General features: G+C 42.6%; 1 protein-coding gene across 3 annotated transcripts in view; it reads right to left on the minus strand.

Moving 5' to 3' along the window:
- Positions 1-15,856: 15,856 nt before the first annotated feature.
- Positions 15,857-18,800, minus strand: part of nkd2b (NKD inhibitor of WNT signaling pathway 2b) — a 35,787-nt gene continuing 32,843 nt past the window's right edge. For 2 of the 3 annotated variants that reach the window (XM_086114707.1, XM_086114705.1), the window contains 3 exons: positions 18,468-18,525; positions 18,257-18,381; positions 15,857-17,118 (listed from right to left, as the gene is read on the minus strand). In XM_086114707.1, the coding sequence (XP_085970833.1) occupies positions 16,514-17,118; positions 18,257-18,381; positions 18,468-18,525 (788 nt within the window). In that variant the 3' untranslated portion in view covers positions 15,857-16,513. The remainder of the gene's footprint in view (positions 17,119-18,256; positions 18,382-18,467; positions 18,526-18,800) is intronic. The other variant, XM_086114706.1, reaches the window with a different exon arrangement.

Raw genomic sequence — 18,800 nt, forward strand, 5'->3', positions numbered from 1 at the left:
GCTTTGTGGCAGCTGGAGCTGAATAAACTCCTGGTGGGGCGTGAGAGAGGCAGTGCATTGGAGTCCCCGTCACTCACACGCACACGCACACACGCCCTCCTCCTATCCAGAATAACCCCCTCCACTCCCAGCCCTGCCTCTCTATGCTGAAGGCCTCAGCTGGATTAATGCATACTGCTGCAACTGACTCATCATTGCAAAAATACACATCCACTACCTGGTTGACACACCAGCCCACAGCCTCAAACTCTCCACCCAGCAGGAGTCAGACTCTGCCTAACATCTCTCTGGCCCACTGACCCCTTGCACCCTTACCTCCAACAAGCAGCTCCCCACACCCCTCCTGGCCACAATGGGCTCTCTTTTGTGACCACAATACAAATGGACTAGGGTTTCAGCTTATTCTGCTGCTTTTCAAATGGGGGGGGGGGGGGGGGAGAGAAAAGAAGACATCAGCACAGGATTGGTGGTTCAGGTCACTGGCGACAATAGCATTCCCCTTCAGTTTTGTCGGGGGGGAAACCCAATAATTGAACTCACTGTTCTGACCCTGTGGCATGAGGGGCATACTTCTGTTGAGGGAGATAAATATGACATCTTTGATTAATTCCGCATCAGCCGTGTGTAGCCAAATTAATTCAGCAATCCAGTCAATGACTTCCATCCGCAATCTGGGTATCCTGCCGTCTCGTCCCTCCATCCTTATTCATATACCGTATTGGCCCGAATATAAGATGTTTTTTGCATTGAAAAAGTGGGGGTCGTCTTATATTAGGGGTCTCGACATTATACCCATTCATGACGCTAGATGGCGCCAGATATCATTGAAGTGAATGCTGAACTTGACTCTCCAGGCCAAAGTGAACCCCTGTCACGAAGAATAAAAATAAAAATAGCGGCAATACGAAGAAGAAAAATAAAAATAGTGGTCAGAAAGAAAAGAGAAGAAAATATTAGAAGAGATAACAGAAAATGGAGAAACGTAGCGACAATCTGGAGAAAAGTGGGTCGAAGATCGGCCAGGTTAACCGGCAGCTGAGGAGAAGTTATGATGTCATTTACATTTCAAAAACCAGAAGCCATTCATTTACGAATGTGATTGCACTTTAGTTTACATATTTAAATGTTCAGATATTAAGATTTGAATGAGGCAAAATAACATGCTTTTTCTCTCAAATATATTGTTATAATCATTTGTTTCAGATGTACTGTAATTATTTTCTGTATAAAAATTAATTTGGTGTTCAAAAAGTCTTTTTTTCAAACTTGAGGGGGTCGTCTTATAATCAGGGACGTCTTATATTCGGGCCAATATGGTAATAATCGTCCTCTGTACAACTTGATTATTTTTGTGTAAAGCTATCACCACCAAAAAAACAAAAACAAAAACAAAAAAAACCCCTGTCCAAATACTCAATAAGCAATCCCGTTGAAATGCTGTGTTAAAAAAAATATATCACATTAAGCTGTGTTGCTTGGACAAAGAAGGTAGTGAGGATAAGAAATCAAATAGATTTATATTTAGAGAGAGGCCCTGCTTCCTGCGGGGGGCCTTGTTAAAGCGAGACACATAATAACATCGGCGACGGCACACCGTCTCCTTCTGTGGTAACAAAGCGCACATTGCATCACGCAAACATACGTTTAAACCTCCACCGTAGGAAGGTATAAATAAGTCTTGTTATAGTGAGCTGAGTCTCGTGTAAATGGTTGCTGTATAATCCACCGTATAAACAGAAGCAAACATACCTCGCATACACATTCTACAAATACACACTCGTCCTCTGACACAGTCAACCTGTAATTTGTACTAGCCGGCCCATTTGCAGTGGCTACGCTGTCAGCAAGGGCGGGCTTTTCCACTTTCATCCACCGCTCGTTTTCTCTTTAGCCTCCTTTTTAAATCCGCACTTATCTAATTATGTTGGAATTGCTGCACATGCGCAGCAAAAGGAAAAAAAAAAGGAGAAGGAGGAGGGGTTCAAGTGGAAGTCAACGTGCATTCTCATTTTGGGCCCGAGCGAGAGATGCAATCATGTCGCATCAAGGATGCCCTCGGTGGTTGCGTTGAGTCCCAAGGTATAATTTTGTGCGAGCAAGCGAAAATGCAGGCGTGTCTGCATGGCCGCAAGTTACGTGTGTGACATTCTTCAGCAACTCGTCTGGAAAAATATTGAATGAAAAATAAAAACAACTGAAAGATGTATCCTCTCTTGCAGGGAAGGAGCTCGAGCTGGTGTGCGAGTCGGAGAGGTTCCGACTGGGCATAGTTGGACTTACCTCCACACACAAGCTGGGCACTGGTACCGGTTCTCTCGAGAGGGGGTTGGACTCTCTTCCGCTCCGGAGTTGCCCACAGTGAGAGGCGCAGATTTGTACATTTGTAAGTTCCCATTCATGAAAACTCGTCACTTAATATCTATATACTGTAGTCTCTCTCTCTCTCTTAAGTTGCCAAAACTGAAGCACTCTGCATTATAGCATGCAGTAAATATGCAGTCTTCTTTGTGGCCATAAAAGTTTTGGGTTTTTTTTTCGTCTTTTGTCTCTTTGACTTTTGTCTCGTATGCATCCACTGGTGACTTAAAGCTGTATTTAAATTCAAAAAGATTTATCACTCCCAAAATAAAAGTTTCTGTAGGCCGTGGCGCTGGACACCATAATTACCAATATGTTTTGATTCAAAGACGACAGCCAGTTGAAGATCGGCTCTCTGTTAATATTGTTTGTGCAAGTACAGAAATGAAACTTTTCCTGTTGTTTTTCCAACGCAGGGCCACATGATGTAAAAATAGCCACATTTACGCGGGCTTCTGGTAAGGACGATTTATGTGATGTGAAGAAGCGATATGTACCCTCTCTTGGGTGGCGTGCCATCTGATAAAACTATCATGGGAACATATCAGCCAGATGTCACAAGAGCAGCGGTTGGGTCGTTTTTCATGCTCATATCTTACCCGACAAACACACACTGATTGAGCAGAGTAACTATTTGGGGTTAAAGATCTGTCAGTGTTGCTCCTACTTGTGAACGAGCTCCAAGATAATCACATCCAACTGTCATTCAAATAGCAAAAAGTTGCTACATTCGCTTGCCTCAGTCAACTGTGATACAGTGCACGTCACCGCTATGAGTACAACAACAACTAACACATTGTTCCATTCATAACTATCAAATTATCTTTGTAAAGCTAGCCTTTTTATTGGATCACTTTCGACAATTCACTTCTCAGTGCCCCGAGAAGGAAACGGCCTGGATGAATGAGAATCTTCACAGGCATCTCACGGTAACAGCATAATAAAAAAAATATTTTTAAAAAAAACGAAGGATGCCTGCTGGAATAGTTAAAAAACGAGACCAAGAAATGAGTAATGAGTGAAACGTTGCACTGTTAGCTTTAAATGGGTGGGTGGTCATTTGCAATTAAGGACTACGCACTACACACACACACACACACACGCCAAACCGTGGAATGTGACACCTTGGTCCTATCTCACTTCGAACCGACCTCATAGCGGCACACAGGCCACCCATCAACAGTAGTCATGAAAACATCATCTTCTCTTGCGAGGAGCTCTCACTCCAGCACTCGCTTTCTTAATCACATTACACGCAAAAAAAAACACACTTCAGGTACATTACATCCAAAATACGGCATTCCAAGGTGCCTCGCCACTTTCTATAACCAAGAAGTAAAAATGAACAGAACCATGCAAGCTATATATCTCTGTAGCTCTACTTACAGGTCACTTTTTTTTTTTTTTTTTTAGAGGCTCTGACAGCATCATTCATCGCTGCCTTCCACCCATCCGTTGGATCTCATATTCCATCACCGTGTAGACGTACACCCTCTCATCGTCTGCAGCTTCTGCGCTGGCCTCCTAGCTACCACTCGCTTTAACATCCTCTGTGAACTGTTCCCCCTCTGTCCCGAGCCATGATGTCACCACACAAATGCAAACAGCTACGCAAACACACGCGCACCCATTCGGCTCCGGCGCACATGTGAGGATACTTTGAATCAAAATTCGGGGGTCTCTCGCGGCAATGATTGGGACGCAGCTGTCGCGTGCGCAACCCTGAGATCGTGTTGAAGAGGGAGGAGGATGCCACCTGTCACTGCCCCCCCCCAACCCCATAATGTACCTTGCCCCCCACCCCGCTGTGCTGATGTCTCACCCCAACACAAAAGCCGGTGTTTTCTCTGAGCACGCGAGCACAGGTGGCCAGGTCGAGTTACAGAGGCGACTCCCGCACTCTTCGAAGTGCAAACTCGGGCTGACAGAGTTCATTTGCAGTTGACATAGTGCAGTGTAACTAGGGAGTTCCTCATCAACGATTCAACACAGACATTGTTCCCACTTGGAAAACGGCTTCAATATTTCGTGCAATAGTTGAGCGTCCTTGCGTAGACTTGCCTGAATGCGCCTGCTTGAATTAACAAGAATTTAGGATCACAACTAACGGAGTGACAGACTTCCTGCCGCTTATCCCTTAAGGGGTGCTGTGAAGTCGAAATGCGTTGCTTTTATCCCCCTTTGTAAAAACCAGCGTCACCAAATCTGTAAACAATGACTCATGTGACAGGTCATCAGAATGCAGAACAGTCAGGAACGGTTGACCGTTTTTGTTCTACGAATCCACATCGCATCACAAACAATTTAAAACACAAAACAGGCTTGCATCCTCTCTTTATCTCCAGGAATGAAAGTGATCTTCTCGATTACTAAATATCCAGACAGAATGGAAACAAAGCAGCAGTCGGGGAAGTCACAGTTTTGAGGAGAAAGCACTCACCTTCCGACCGCAGTGCAGTTCTGCAGTCTTAGCGTCGGACTTTCTGGGCCGTGCGAGGCTGACGGCTGTCGAACCGGCGGAGGAGACCTGCCCCCGAGTCCTGCAGCAACCTGACGTGTTCCATCAAAGACACTGCCGAGAATGGCCTGAAAACAATCGCAAAATTAGGGCAAGCCAGACAGAAAAAGTGACTCCCAGCCCCCTCGCCGCCCCCGCCGCCACCACCGCCACCACCACCACATACCCCCACCCCCTCCAGGCATCCCAATTCCTCGTTGGGGCGTAACCCAGTCGTTTTATCTGCGCCCATCTCCTCCTGCGTGTCCCGTGTGATTGGAGGCCAGAGTGGTGCAGCTCAACTGGGCTGCCGTGTCAACGAGCTGAACGCCAAATTATATTGCATGCAGGGTAATGCAACGGCCTTGTGTCAATATCAGAGATTCCATCATATCTATGCATTTGCCATTCACGGGTGCCATTTTGAAATCTGCAGAGAATAGAAAGGCCAAACGTTGCAATAAATACAAAGTACAAAAGGTTTGCCACTGAACATCTCGCACACACGCAGCAGCTGACAAGAGCGCAGTCCTTTTTGATGCCCCGCATTGTTCTTCTAGAGCCGCTCGGCAAACAACTCCAGGTGTGCATTCCACAGCGGTAAGGAAAGGTGTGAGCCACTCCTGAATCAATAAAAATTGCTGACGTCTCGCTCCCTCCGTGTTAAAACACTTGCATACCTGAGCTGACGGTAAGATGTGCTTAAGGAGGGTTAAGCGGCACTTGCTCAACTCGCCGCAGGACGCTTCGGCTCAATGGACCAATGTACTGTATTTAGGAGTGCAAATAGCTAAGTTAGCGAAAGTAACTCGGGTGACATCATCACATTGCTGTGTACTGATATGGTCAGGATACAAGCATCAAGAATGTCATTTGTTTGTTTGTTTTTTTCCTATGATTGTAATCCACTCTTGTCATGTCATGCTATTGGAACACTCAAATGACAATTTTTTTCTACCCCACTTCGGCGTAGTCCGCCATGATAACTGACAATAGTGCGGCAATAAACGTGCTGAAAAGTGGAACGTGGCATGAAAACATTTTGGGATTGTTTACAATCAAAATTCCAGCTGAATGAGCATCATACCAAACTGATCCAATCTTTTCACCTATTTGGTTGAAACAGGAAACTATAAGGGTTACGTTTAGACAACAATCTAAAAAAAAAAAAAACTAAGGAAATATTTTTCCTATCCTATTTATCAAAGTTTTTGATACACATGACATGGCCAAAAGAAAAGCTCACACAGACTTGCACAAAATTGCAGGTCAGCCCAGTCCTTGGTGATCTCATGAAACGCATGCACAGCAACAACACTTTTCTACAGAAGCAGTCGAAGTACAAGCACTTGTACAAAACCTATTTTTCAGAATATAAGTCCATTTTTATCATTGTTTCGCTGGTTCTGAGATGAGTACTCAGCTGCAAGTTGTATTTATTAAAATTAGAGCTCAGACTGGCACCCAAAATTCCTGCTCCCTAATCCTGTTGAAGGTAGCGAACGAGTTCTGCTTGAAATTTACGCTTCAAACTTTTTTTCTTTTTAGTTGAAAATGGCTTACCTTAACTACAATCCTATGTCGCATTGTGGCCAAAGGTAGAATCCTGGTCGGTTATTGCACCTTTTGGTGCTGTAAATAGTCAAACTTTGTTGTGGCGGAAGCCGTATGCTAACCTAACTATACTCGTACATCACACATTAGTTGCCGTGACCATGTCTTCGTCTGCCTCTTCGAGTTTCTTTTGGCGGTTGTGAAATTTTTTTGAAAAAAAAATCAGATTCATACTCTGGAAACAATTTTTATGTTTTGTGTTGGTTTTTTTCAGCTTCATGATGCATTTTGTGACTGGGGGAATTCTAATCCGGAGCAACTGTTCACCTGTATAGCCACCTGTTGCCATTCACACAACAGAATCAGCGATGGCTTCCTGCTGTTAGCTCAGCTGTGCTGAATTAAACAGATTGTACTAAATGTGTGCGTAATTCACATGACATCCTCTTTATTTATCTCTAACTTTTGTAACATTATAGTTAAATGTTGTCTAAAGAGCCGCCAAAGCATATAGTTTGATTATGTGCCCGTGATCATTTTTGTTGTTGTTGTAAAATGGGATTCTTGGTGCAATAAAGTTCGGAAAACATCTCTCGGAGGGAACCTTGACACCTTCATCGCTTCCATCCAAACATGAAAATAGTCATTTGTGATATAGACGACAAAGCCAATGCTCGTCTGGTCATGTGACATCGTTTGCGCTTTTAACATTTCTTGAGAAAAACGGCCAATCATTCCACCGCTACTGCGTCCTGGCGATTCACATCACAAATACAGCACATGTCAAATTCTATCCCCACATAAAATATATGCTGCGTATTCAAAACCCACTTTTGGGTAAGACATGGCCTAGCATCGACAGGTTTCAGGCATCTTTGCAAGGTTGGATGAAAATGTGTACATTTTTGTCAAAAAAAAAAAACCAAAAGGGGAAAAAAACTTTCTTAGTTATTTCCCACCTTATCAAATTTTGCATTTTCAGGATTTCAAATGTTGTTTAAAGAGCTGCCTTAATCACAATTTTATCTTCCAAACTATGTCACCCAACCATCCCCATTTGCCTCTGTTGGACAAATTTCAAGCAAAGACTCCAGCAAGCAGTAAAAACTGCACCTCACACAGCTCTGTCAAGTTTGCAGGAGGCGGAGCGCCGTAAACCAGCCGTGCATATGAGAAGAAGGCAGGAAGAGATAGACGTCTCATCTTTGGTCTGGACCGTACACCTGGTCTACTGTGGGTCTTTAATCTTGGTGGGAAGGAGCAGAAATTAGAGGCTCCACACCCGCATCCCTCACGCTGGACCGAGTTACCACGCTGGCATTTAAACATTCACCACACATGAATCACTGGCAGGCTCAAGTCGAGGCGCTGCGATACAAGAAGAGGGGCTCCAAATTCCAACAGTGTAATAAAAGGATCTTGGAATGGTTTCGTGGTTTTAGCCTCTCGCACCTGCTGTGCGCATCTCGAATCCAAGTTGATTAAATTTGCATATGATAAGCGATTCTGTCGTGGGCCGTTTTTGTTGTTTTGATTTGTATTTGGTTTCATCTCGTGGTATGTTTTCTTGAGGCACAACTGAAAACGCTGAATGTGCCTGTAAAAAAAAAAAAAAGCTCAACATGGCTTAGTCAGAAAATGACAACCAATCACCCCCAAAATTCACATGCACACCACCACGTACGTCCACTTCACCCTCTGAAAATATTGTAAGCTTATGTTATATTATTAATTATCATTTTATGTTTCAGCATCATATTATTTCATGTCAAGATGACCTAAAATTGCATTCTGTTGTTTAATAATTGCTTAGACATGTTTTTATGTTGATAGATTCTGATTGGCTGTTGAAGTAAGGTAAAGCAGGAAGTGGTTTTAGTTGCGAAGAGTGTGTTCTGGGTCGTGCTGCGGTGCAGACTTCCATTTCTTTTTTTTCCTTTCAATAAAACTACATTCAAAGGATTCCATCTCTCCTTTTGCCGTTCGTAAAGTAGAACCATCCATTAAAAAAAGACAACGAACCCCTCAACTTCCAATATCAAAGCAACCACCACTGTATTATTGATTTTGTGGCTTTGTGTTCGAAAACTACAACCAAGTGCCACCCAAATAAATGAAAGTGCAAATCTCTGAAAATATCAAAAGAGTCCCCTCAATAGTTTGCACTTTAAAGACATGAAGCGTTTTCCTCATGAAGCGACATTATGCTTGCGTGTGCACCGCTTTTTTTCTCTATCGTGAATTAATCTCTATGGCACAGATGTCAAATTCAAAGCCCGGGGGCCAGATCTGGCCCGCCATATCACTTTGTGTGGCCCGCAAAAGCAAATCATGTGTGTCAACTTCAATGATCCTTGCTAAAATCTGTACCGAAATGTCAAATTGTCGTGTGCAAAAACGTTGCGATTTCGCAAGAAATGTGTTACCCTATTTACACTCACAATAATTGAACAAACAATAAATAGTTGACTAGTAAATCCATCAATTTGTTGTGTACAAGTAATTATACGATTTGATGATTAAACATTAATTCAGTTTCGGTGTCGTAACTGCCCTCCGAGGGGAGACGGAACTCCAAAGGGGCCGGCGACAAAAATGAGTTTTGATACGATTGTTTTGACAGTTGCTGAGGTTGACGTGGGGAGAAGTCGAGATGTGCATGTGAATTTTGTTGACGATCGGTCATAGCTTGCTGACATGAAGCCACGTTAAGCTTTTTTACATGAAGCGTTTTTAGACTGCCTCTTTTCTTGACGTTCTTTTCTGGTCCTGCTCGTTCCGTTTTGCGCTTTCACCTTTGCTTGTCAACTCAGCCCCTTGTGTGTTGCGATCAGCTCCTTCAGTCACACGTGTCATGTCCTGGTTTCGCTCTGTCGCGGTTCATTGTGTTTGCTGTATCATTCAGGTTCGGTTCATTTTTCCCAGATCTGTTTTGTTACTTTTTGTCTCATTTTTGGACGTCTGTTAACAGAGTACGCTTTGATACCTTGTACCGTGTTTGTCCTTTGCTTCCTTTGAAGCAAAGTTTTTGTGAGCGCTCCTGCCTTCCTTCCCTGCATCCGTGTCCAAACTCCACCACGCAAATACCAAAATATAATACTCTTCCATTATTAACTATACTTGATACAGGCCAAAAAAAAAAAAAAAAAAGAGGGGGAAGGGCTGGAGGGATTGGTGGGGAGAAAGATAGGGAGGGCGAGGTGTTTCCTGTTTCCACTGCTCTAATTACACCACTCCCATGGGGGCAGGGCCCGTCACTCAGAAGAAATTTGTCACCGAGGAGCTCCTCAATCCAAAAAATGTCCCGTTTTGCGCATGTCCATCGGCACTACATTGCATACGATCCACACATGCGAAAGACTGATATTAAATCTTCAGCATGACGTGATGTCACCGTTTTGAGGATTAAAATCAGATTGCAAACTCCAGATGTACATGGTTCGTCTTTATGAACAAAAATGTTTCTCAATGCAGTTATTTGAGCCACCGTGCTGTAAACACCTCACATTGGATGCATCACGCACACCGTCAGCACATCACTGCAATTGTGAGGGCCCGTTTTTGTTTTGCTTAAAACTGGCCCCGTGCCGCATCTGCTTTTCAGTCGTCGTCACAGTCATAATTGCATCCTGTTTGAAGATGCCGACAAGATAAAGGAGTGAAATGATGTGGCGTCTGTCCGATTGAGGCTGAGGGCAGGGGACAAAGATCGAAGCTTCTGTATCGCCAAAACATTTTAAAAATAGAAGGACCTGCTGGGAGTGCATTGTTTTAGGGTCGAACAAGCATACTGCCCTCCTCTGGTAACATACACATACAGCAAACCGTGTCCCGCCAGTCAACTGGTTGACCTTCTCCTCATATTGTCAGGCTGCTGAATGAAAATAACAACAATAATAATAATAATAATTACATGATGTGAAAAACAATTGTAAATAGCACTGCGATTTATCCCTTTTGTATTTATATTGCACTTAATTGAACGGTGTTTGTTTGCTTTTTCTTCTTTCTTCTTTCTACCCACATTCTTGCTGCTAGAGGCTGTAAATTTCCCCAGTGTGGGACAAATAAAGGATATCTTAAATATTCATAGATTGACACTTCCTGCATTATATGCTTGGAGTTTGTCTTTAAAATGTAACTGAAGACATTTTTTTCCAAAATGAAGATGACATTCAATACATCAGGACGCATTGACATCGTTTCTGTCAAAATGAGGATATTTTCAAATGACCCCCCCCCCCCCCCCCACACACACACACACAAACCTTGTGTGGTGGTGTGTATTGGTATATAAAAATCAGTGAAGCATTTCTACATGCCGTCTCATTGAATAAAATACTACAATGCTGTTAAAAATACAGTAAAAAGTGGATGTATAATAACATATTACTAACACAATATATTCATATAAAATGCAATCAGTGTAACATTCTGCATTTGAAATCCACTTTTTAGTCTGCAGAAAAGTTTCTGAGAGGAGGGGTCTCTGAGTTTTTCCTTGCCCTCCTGGGGTTTAAGAGATGGTGATATTGTTAATATTAATCAACTGTGGGCATGTGAAGCCCTTTGAGACTTCTGTGATGAAGAGCAATAAAAATAAATTTGGCTTGACTTGGGTTGGGGGTTGCTCGACCGAAAAGAAGGATGGAGTGTGAGATGCCTGAAGAGAGGGGAAGAATTATCGAAGCAGCCTTCATCCAGCAGCTCTCATCGCTTAGCAACCCCAACTACAGATACTAGGTTATAATAAATTAGCTCACATTGATTGATACCTTGCCGGTCAATGTAGACGTGCTGTTGGGGTACAAATTTCACTTGATCATCCTTGTTGAATGTAAATGATCCCAAATTTCAGACATTTTCGGTCTTTTACTGATTTTTTTTTTTTGCCAGCATTTGTCAACTTTTATTTCCCAATGGATTTTTTTTTAATTCACAAGAACATTTCACTTTAAAAGATTGCTGTTTTTTTGTTGTTGGTTTTTTTTCTTTTTTTTCGGAATGTTAATGTTTGAGTTTTGGAAAGAAACAACACAGGTACTCGTGTACACCTGTCGATTATTTTGTCAATTAATCGATGAATCCGATTTTAAAAATATGTTTCAATTTCCACATTTATTCAAAAACAGAACCTTATTACAAATTGACAGGGTGGTAAACGCACAAACTGATTTGGTCTGCAACCAAATGTCAGAAAATAGGAAACAGGGTTGATCGTTGTTTTCCAAATGAAAAGCAGATGAAGAAATGTTTTATTTTCATTCAACACAAGGACAATCAGTCTGCTTTCATGGAGGACTAAAGAAATTTGAGAGTACTGTACTTAACGTTCATAGGCTCAGATTCAGAGGAGTTGGACAAGTTTTAAATGAACAAAGTCTCTAAACAATTATTGATTAATTGCTGATTAATCATTGCACCTTTAATTTACATGTAAACGGACAGACTGACCTATAGAGCAGGGGTGCCCAAACTTTTTGGACCGAAGATCTACTTTTCGATCAACTAACCTCCCCGGATCTACCCTTACCGGCACGCGTGCGCGCCGGTAAGGGTCGATCACGCACGCACGCACGCACGCACGCACGCACGCACGCACGCACACACACACACACACACACACACACACACACACACACACACACACACACACACACACACACACACACACGCACGCACGCACGCACACACACACGCGCGCACACACACACGCACACACACACGCACGCACGCACGCACACACACACACACACACGCGCGCGCACACACACACACACACACACACACACACACACACACACACACACACACACACACACGCCATGATGAGAAACAGCCTGAAACTGAGGCATGCGATGCACTTTTGCAGCCTGTTAACTATCATGGCTCACACGCACCGTTTTAAAGTGCTTCCCTGGGCCCTCCTAGGTTCCTATTCTTTGCCCGTGCCCTTGGTAAATTGTACACGAAGCAAACTCTGAATGAGAATAACGACAATAAAAGATAGAGCGCAACAGTTCTGATCACAAGCTGCAATTACAGACTGCTGAGCGCTAACAACATCCGGTGATGTAATCACAAGCCACCGTAAATTCAAGATTTACCTGCTTTATTTTATTTTTTTAATATTTTTTGGTGAAAATGGGACTGATAGGATGATTAGGGTGCAGTGTACATGAACACAAAAATATATATTACTAACATGTACAAAAACACACAAATGGTTGTTTGTTTTTTTTCTCCTAGACACTCCTCAGATCTACTTGGGACCTGTCTTAGATCTACCGGTAGATCAGGATCCACGTAATGGGCACCCCTGCTATAGAGACTCCGCAACCTTAGTGAGGATAATTGGTAGAAAAAAGGGCTGAACAGATGCTTCTTTTAAATAATTTGTATTTGAGTCATCCCGTGAGGGAAATGCACATTTTTAATCAGTTTTCCTAATTAGTTTTATTTTGTTCTTAAAAAAAAAAAAAAAAAAAAGATTTGACCCCTTTCGTCAACAGAGCAAACTCTTTCCAACTTATTGAACCGGTCCCAAATTAGAGCAGTGCAAACACTCTTCCTCTTTTGTGTTGCACTTGAGAGTCAGAATTAGGGAACCATTTTCCCTCCACATTCAAGCGGGGCCGCTCAGCTCGGGGCTTAATCAAGTGGAAATGGGAATGGGGGTTGGGGGGGGGGTCAGGATTGCGGGGTGCAGGGTAGAATGGTGCAATTGTTCACATAAAGGCCTCATGTTGAGCCCACTTTGAAGTTTCAGTTGGGGAGGGCAGTCAGCGTGTATGCAGTGGTGGTGGTGGTGGTGGTGGGGAGGGGGGGTGGTCTGTGCTAGGATTTTTACAGTAGCAATACACTATTACTGGTTTGCTGCATGGTGGAACACTGCAGGGATGCGAGAATGAGCCTAAGTGGGGCTCATACTTCAGTGCTGAAAACAGACTCGCATGCAAACAATAGAAGTACAATATCCCATTATTAGGCTGGTCAAATTTCCCAATATTGTTCCCTCACATGGACACCCAGCAGCATCAACATTCAAGGGAGATTCCCCACCATTTATCGCAGTCCCATACAAGTAGACAGGCTCCCACTGATCTATTATGTTGCAAAGCCTTTCTCATGCATGTCTTGAATGCTCAGAGGATAATCACGTTTCCCTGAGACAAGCTAAGCTGCGCTAAATAAGCTGCACGTAGAGGGAGGGGGGGGGGGGGGAGTTGTGCAGCATACAATTGTAATGCTGGAAATGTTGCAAGTGCTGACATCACAGACCAAAGATTCAGGAAATTGCACTTAAATATGATGTGTCAATTTTAAGATGTATTCTTACCTCTGTTCTTTCTCTTACAGCAGGTGTATTTCAGTGATGCTGTATCCAAGGTCCACAGTAGACATTCCCACAAGTTGCACCTTTACACACTTTGACAGAACCTCTTCAGCAAACAAAAGGTGAAAAAGCTGTGTTAAAAAAAAAAGAAAGACATAGCAGAACTCAGACTAAACTGCAATGCGCACTTGTTGCTTGGTGGTGGATGTCAGAGTTGAGAGTAACAGGTCCTCTGGGGGTGCACAAAGTGGATATTTGCATTAGATGGACCCTCCCCTCGCCTTTCATAGCTGCCATTGTTTGTCCCAGCCGGGGCTCGGATTCAGTCCTTCCCTAAATCCCTCACCACCGGAGCAGGGAATGCTGATTTTTTTTTTCTCCCGCTCTTGCAAGCTGCCAGCAATTAACAAAAGACACGTTGATACAATGGCCAACTAGACACCATGCTGCATTTTCCGCTTACTTAGCGGATATGATATCAACCAGTGGTCATTATTTTGGTCAAAATGGGAAAACAACTATGGACACGTGAAAGTTATCTCAATGATCAATGTTGTCTCATTGGGACATAGGAAAGTAAAAACAATTCTGAAAATTCCTTTTTTAATTATGAATTAACTGTGACCAAGAGAGTGGCCTAGTAAAATCAAATACTTACTGTATATAATCGTTGACCTTAAAAATACAGATACATAAAATGTCATCTTAAATTCTTTTATATGGCATTGAAACTTAGTGGTCTTTACTTTACTTGTTGCTTCAGTCTTTTGTTAAAACAAAAACAAAGCTTGAACTGTGAATTTGGGCCCATCAGCAACAAGCAAACCAGTAACTTTGCTGCCATCTAGTGGCTGACTAGTATTACTAAGAAAAAAATCGTCCAGCTCCAAAATTAGCAACAGCGCAATCACAATATCATATGAATTAAACACCCTTTGGTTCTATCAGACTTTCTGCTGTAATTCAAGTTTCTTCAGTTTCTTATTGGCGTTTCTATCCTCAAAAAACAAACAAAAAAAGAGAACCCACAGTTAAGATACCAAATTAGCATTAACAGTGCCTAGCAGCTAGCGAGAAAATTAGCAATTAGCTACGCGGTTCACAGACACAAAGGTCATTATGAATCTGTTGATTGCCACGACATGTGATTAGTTTTTCTTAAAATTTTTATTCTGAATTGTCTGAATATATTGCTAAATGTGTTAAATGGTGAAACGTTCAATATCCCATGTTATTACTGTACATCTATGTAGTTTTTACGTCTCAAAAATAGTTGTGACAGTGAGAATGTCAGATGATATTTTTATGTTGTCCAACTGTAAAACGGCACAAAATTACACAACAAAACGTCTATCCATATATCCATTCATTTCCAACACAGACCATCCTGAACAGGGTCGCGGGCAAAAGTTGCTGAAGCCTATCCAACTGATTTAGGGTGGAAGGCGGACGACACCCTGAACTGGTCGCCAGTCAGCCGCAGGGCACATATAGAGACAAACAACCATTCACACCCACATACACACCATCAATGAGTGGGAACGGATACCATGCTGTACCGCTACACTATCAGCGACTACTACAAATGTCTTTCAGAAGCAAATATTTGGACATAATTTGATCATTTTAACAGTGCAATAATACAAAGTCTATCTATTCAGTTTTATACTGATAGCTAGCTGTCAAACCCAGTTTGTAGCTTGGGGTCTGAAAAAAAAATGTCATACTTCATTTAAAAACAAAGAATAAAACATAACCTCTTGATGATTTGGTAACAAAATTTCAAGTAGACCTGGCCAACCTGCTTGGTGCAGTGCAACAAAATGTAAAAGACGACATGATAAGCTGACTAGGAAAGCTGGGAAAAATAAATAATCATAATTATAAGGCATATATAGAGACAGAAAACCATTCACACTCACATTTAATCGCCACTGAGAGGGAACACAGAATCTGCGCTACGTGCATGGAAGCCAGGCAAGTGAACCACTATACCAATGACTAAAATGAACTCTATAATGTTTATTATAATATATATAAGACAAAATACACATATGCATAATTATATTCATAATGACGTATGCATATATAGTATCATAATTATACAGTAACATGTGTTTATATTTATATATATATATATATATATATATATGTTTTTTTATACAGTACATAAAGTAAGATTTTTTTTTTTTGCATAAAAACTGGCAGTGGTGATTTTACAAACCCCCTCCCCCCATATTTCAACTCCAACCCCCCTAAATCCACAGACGAAGAGGCCTCTGTGAAAAAGCAGCACCTTTACACCTGAGATCCTTTTTTTTTTTTTTTAGGTTTCTTTTTTTGTTTTGTTTTTTTGGGAGAGGTCTCCCACAGAATGGCTCGTTTTGCTTCCAGGGACGACGACCATCAACAAACAGCATCAGGAGGGGACAACAGGTACCAAAGTTCTCCTGGTTTTTGACTTTCTTGTGTGTGTGCGTGTGTGTGTGTGTGTGTGTGTGTGTGCGCGCCCTCCCATTACTGAAAATAGGTTCAGCAGCCCGAGCAAAGATTTAAAAAAAAAAAAAAAAAAAAAAGCTGCGCCACACAGCATTTTAGGAGACACAAGAACTTCAAAAAACTTTCAGGTCCATTATAGCTGAGCATCACAATCGAAAACTCCTCCATACACGTCAGGATATAATCTGTATAGCTTGCATGAGGCGAATACGAAGATCCTCGACTGGGAGTGGTGCTTGGTCCTGGACACTAGAAGTAAGCGGAGGTGGTCATGTCTGGTGGTAATGGTGGTAGTGGTGGTGGTGGTGGTGTTCATGGTGATGGTGGTGCTCATGGCGCTGGACCACAGGAACCACGAAACCGGGGCTGCCGGGGGGCCCGGACACCTGCTCTCTCTCCAGGCCTGGCAGCACAGAGGGCAGAGTGGGTGGCCCCTGGGGGTGAGGCTGTGCGGAGAGAGGCGTTTTGGTCGGGGAGAGCGCCTCACGGGCTTTGGCTCTGACTCGTTTGCTGTGACTGTATTGTAGAGGGTGCTGATGGTGGCCGGAGGCTTGGACCTGGTGCGGTAAGTGGTATACATCTTGACCCCCGTGGGTGGCTGCGCCGCCACTGTGCAGCATGCTTTGCAGGGGAGGGTGGGAAGCGTGACATTTAGTGGATTTGCCCCCACCGCTGCCGCCATTTCCTCCTTTGTTGGTTCCCTTGGGGGATTTCACGAACTGTGCTCCTTTTCCCCGAAGCTCTGCGGGGTTGTAGCTGTCGCCGATGACCTGTGAGCGCCGCTGGTGAAGGAGTTGTGCTTCTGGCTCGTGGGAGCGAGAGCGGCTTTGGCTCTGGGAGCTTCGACCGTGACTCTCCTGGGGAGGGGTCGTTCCTGAAAGACAGGTCGGAGCTTGAGGGGGCAAGATCGTTTTTCACCGCCACTTAAACACAATGCATCATTGTGCTAATGCTGGGAGTGATGCATTCCAGCATGTGTCCAAAAAATGTATTGTGCGAATGCTGAAAGGCAAGCTTTGAATTTAGAATCGTATTTTCATGACTTCTGCCAAGTTCAAAAGAGAAACACAAGAGGTTCTGTGTTTTAATTGTTGTGTTTTGGCTTGTAGGATTACGCAAAAACGCAAAATTAAAGAACCAGCATCTTAGTGAAGTCTGTCAACATCTTGAGTACATCTGTTTTTATTGGTTGTTGGAATTTTGATAAATCTTTATTTAAGCCTTTTAAAATGCATTTGTCAAGGACGTGTGTTTACTCAGCCCTTCCCATTTGATTTAAGGCAAAATGTTTTGGGCACCCCCTGAAAATAATGGGAATTTGTGGGTTGAATGATTTTGGTTTATTTATGACAGTTTCACATTTCCTTTGAATTTATTTATTTATTATTATTTTTAAAGAATTCCAAAACAGACTGTGTGCACCATATTCACTGTCTCTCCACTGTGCATACCATTTTGCTGGAGAGTTAGATAAATGTGCAGATTATATTTTCAGATTTCAGGTAACTTAAATGGGGTGCTGAGTGGAGCAGTGACCCACCAGATTCTGCAGATAAAGTGACAACAACAACAACAACAAACGTTTCTTTATATATCTTTATAGTCCACCTACTGGACTATAGTAGAAAACTATTGCCGGACATGTCCTAGCCATTCTAATTGAACAGTCAAACAAATGTTTAGGATTGTTTGGCCTTTTGCCATTCTATTTGTTATCGGCCAACTTCATGATGAGAGGGACTCAGCAATATCCTGAAGAGAAAACGAATACATTTTTACATGAGCAAAATTCCCAGAGTCAGTGAAGTGCCCAAAGAGTTGCTGATTGCCGGTAGATGGCGTCAAAGCAATACTTTCATATAAGGTGTTTGTTTTTCTTTCAACAAATAAAGGATAGGTTAAAATACAATAAGTGAATCTGTGATTATGTGGGGTAACACCGCAATGCAGCGAGGGTGTCGAGTCAATCTTACTCTGCTCAAATAAAAAATATGCTTGCGATGCACCTTCACCTTCAAATCTCGAGGTGTAGTTCTCTATGCCAGCCAAATCCAGGTAGTGATTCCTCCTTTCTGTGTTCTCATCCACACAATAATGCTGGCCTTCAGTGGCTGGGGGCTCGTTGCTTTGGACCCTGCTGCTTCAAATAAAAATGGTATTACAGGAAGTGAATAAGAGCATGTGAAATATGACTTTTGTATGTGCAATTCTCAGCAAAGTGACCTGATGTAGGACGACATGCGCTTGTCAGCTGAACGACCTTCCTCTTGGTGACAGCGATCTGAAGAACCAAAGTGAAACAGGTCAGAACAATCACATGAAAGTGAAAGCAAAGTCGGAAGTGGAGCGAAATTTTTAGATGAGATTAAAATATAGATTATTTTAATTAATTAAGCACAGACCCTAATTAATTAATGACACTTTTTAATCGCTTGACAGCACTAATATATATAGCAATTAATTTGAGAATCAATTAGCTGCCGATAAATTGATTATGGCACCTCTACAGACAATCACACTTGCACATTGTAACTCAGGGGTGTCAAACTCATTTTA

The sequence above is a fragment of the Hippocampus guttulatus genome, chromosome 6 (genome assembly GCF_054856545.1).
Source record: "Hippocampus guttulatus isolate MCC_2025c chromosome 6, RoL_Hgut_1.0, whole genome shotgun sequence".
Classification (NCBI taxonomy): Eukaryota; Metazoa; Chordata; class Actinopteri; order Syngnathiformes; family Syngnathidae; genus Hippocampus; species Hippocampus guttulatus.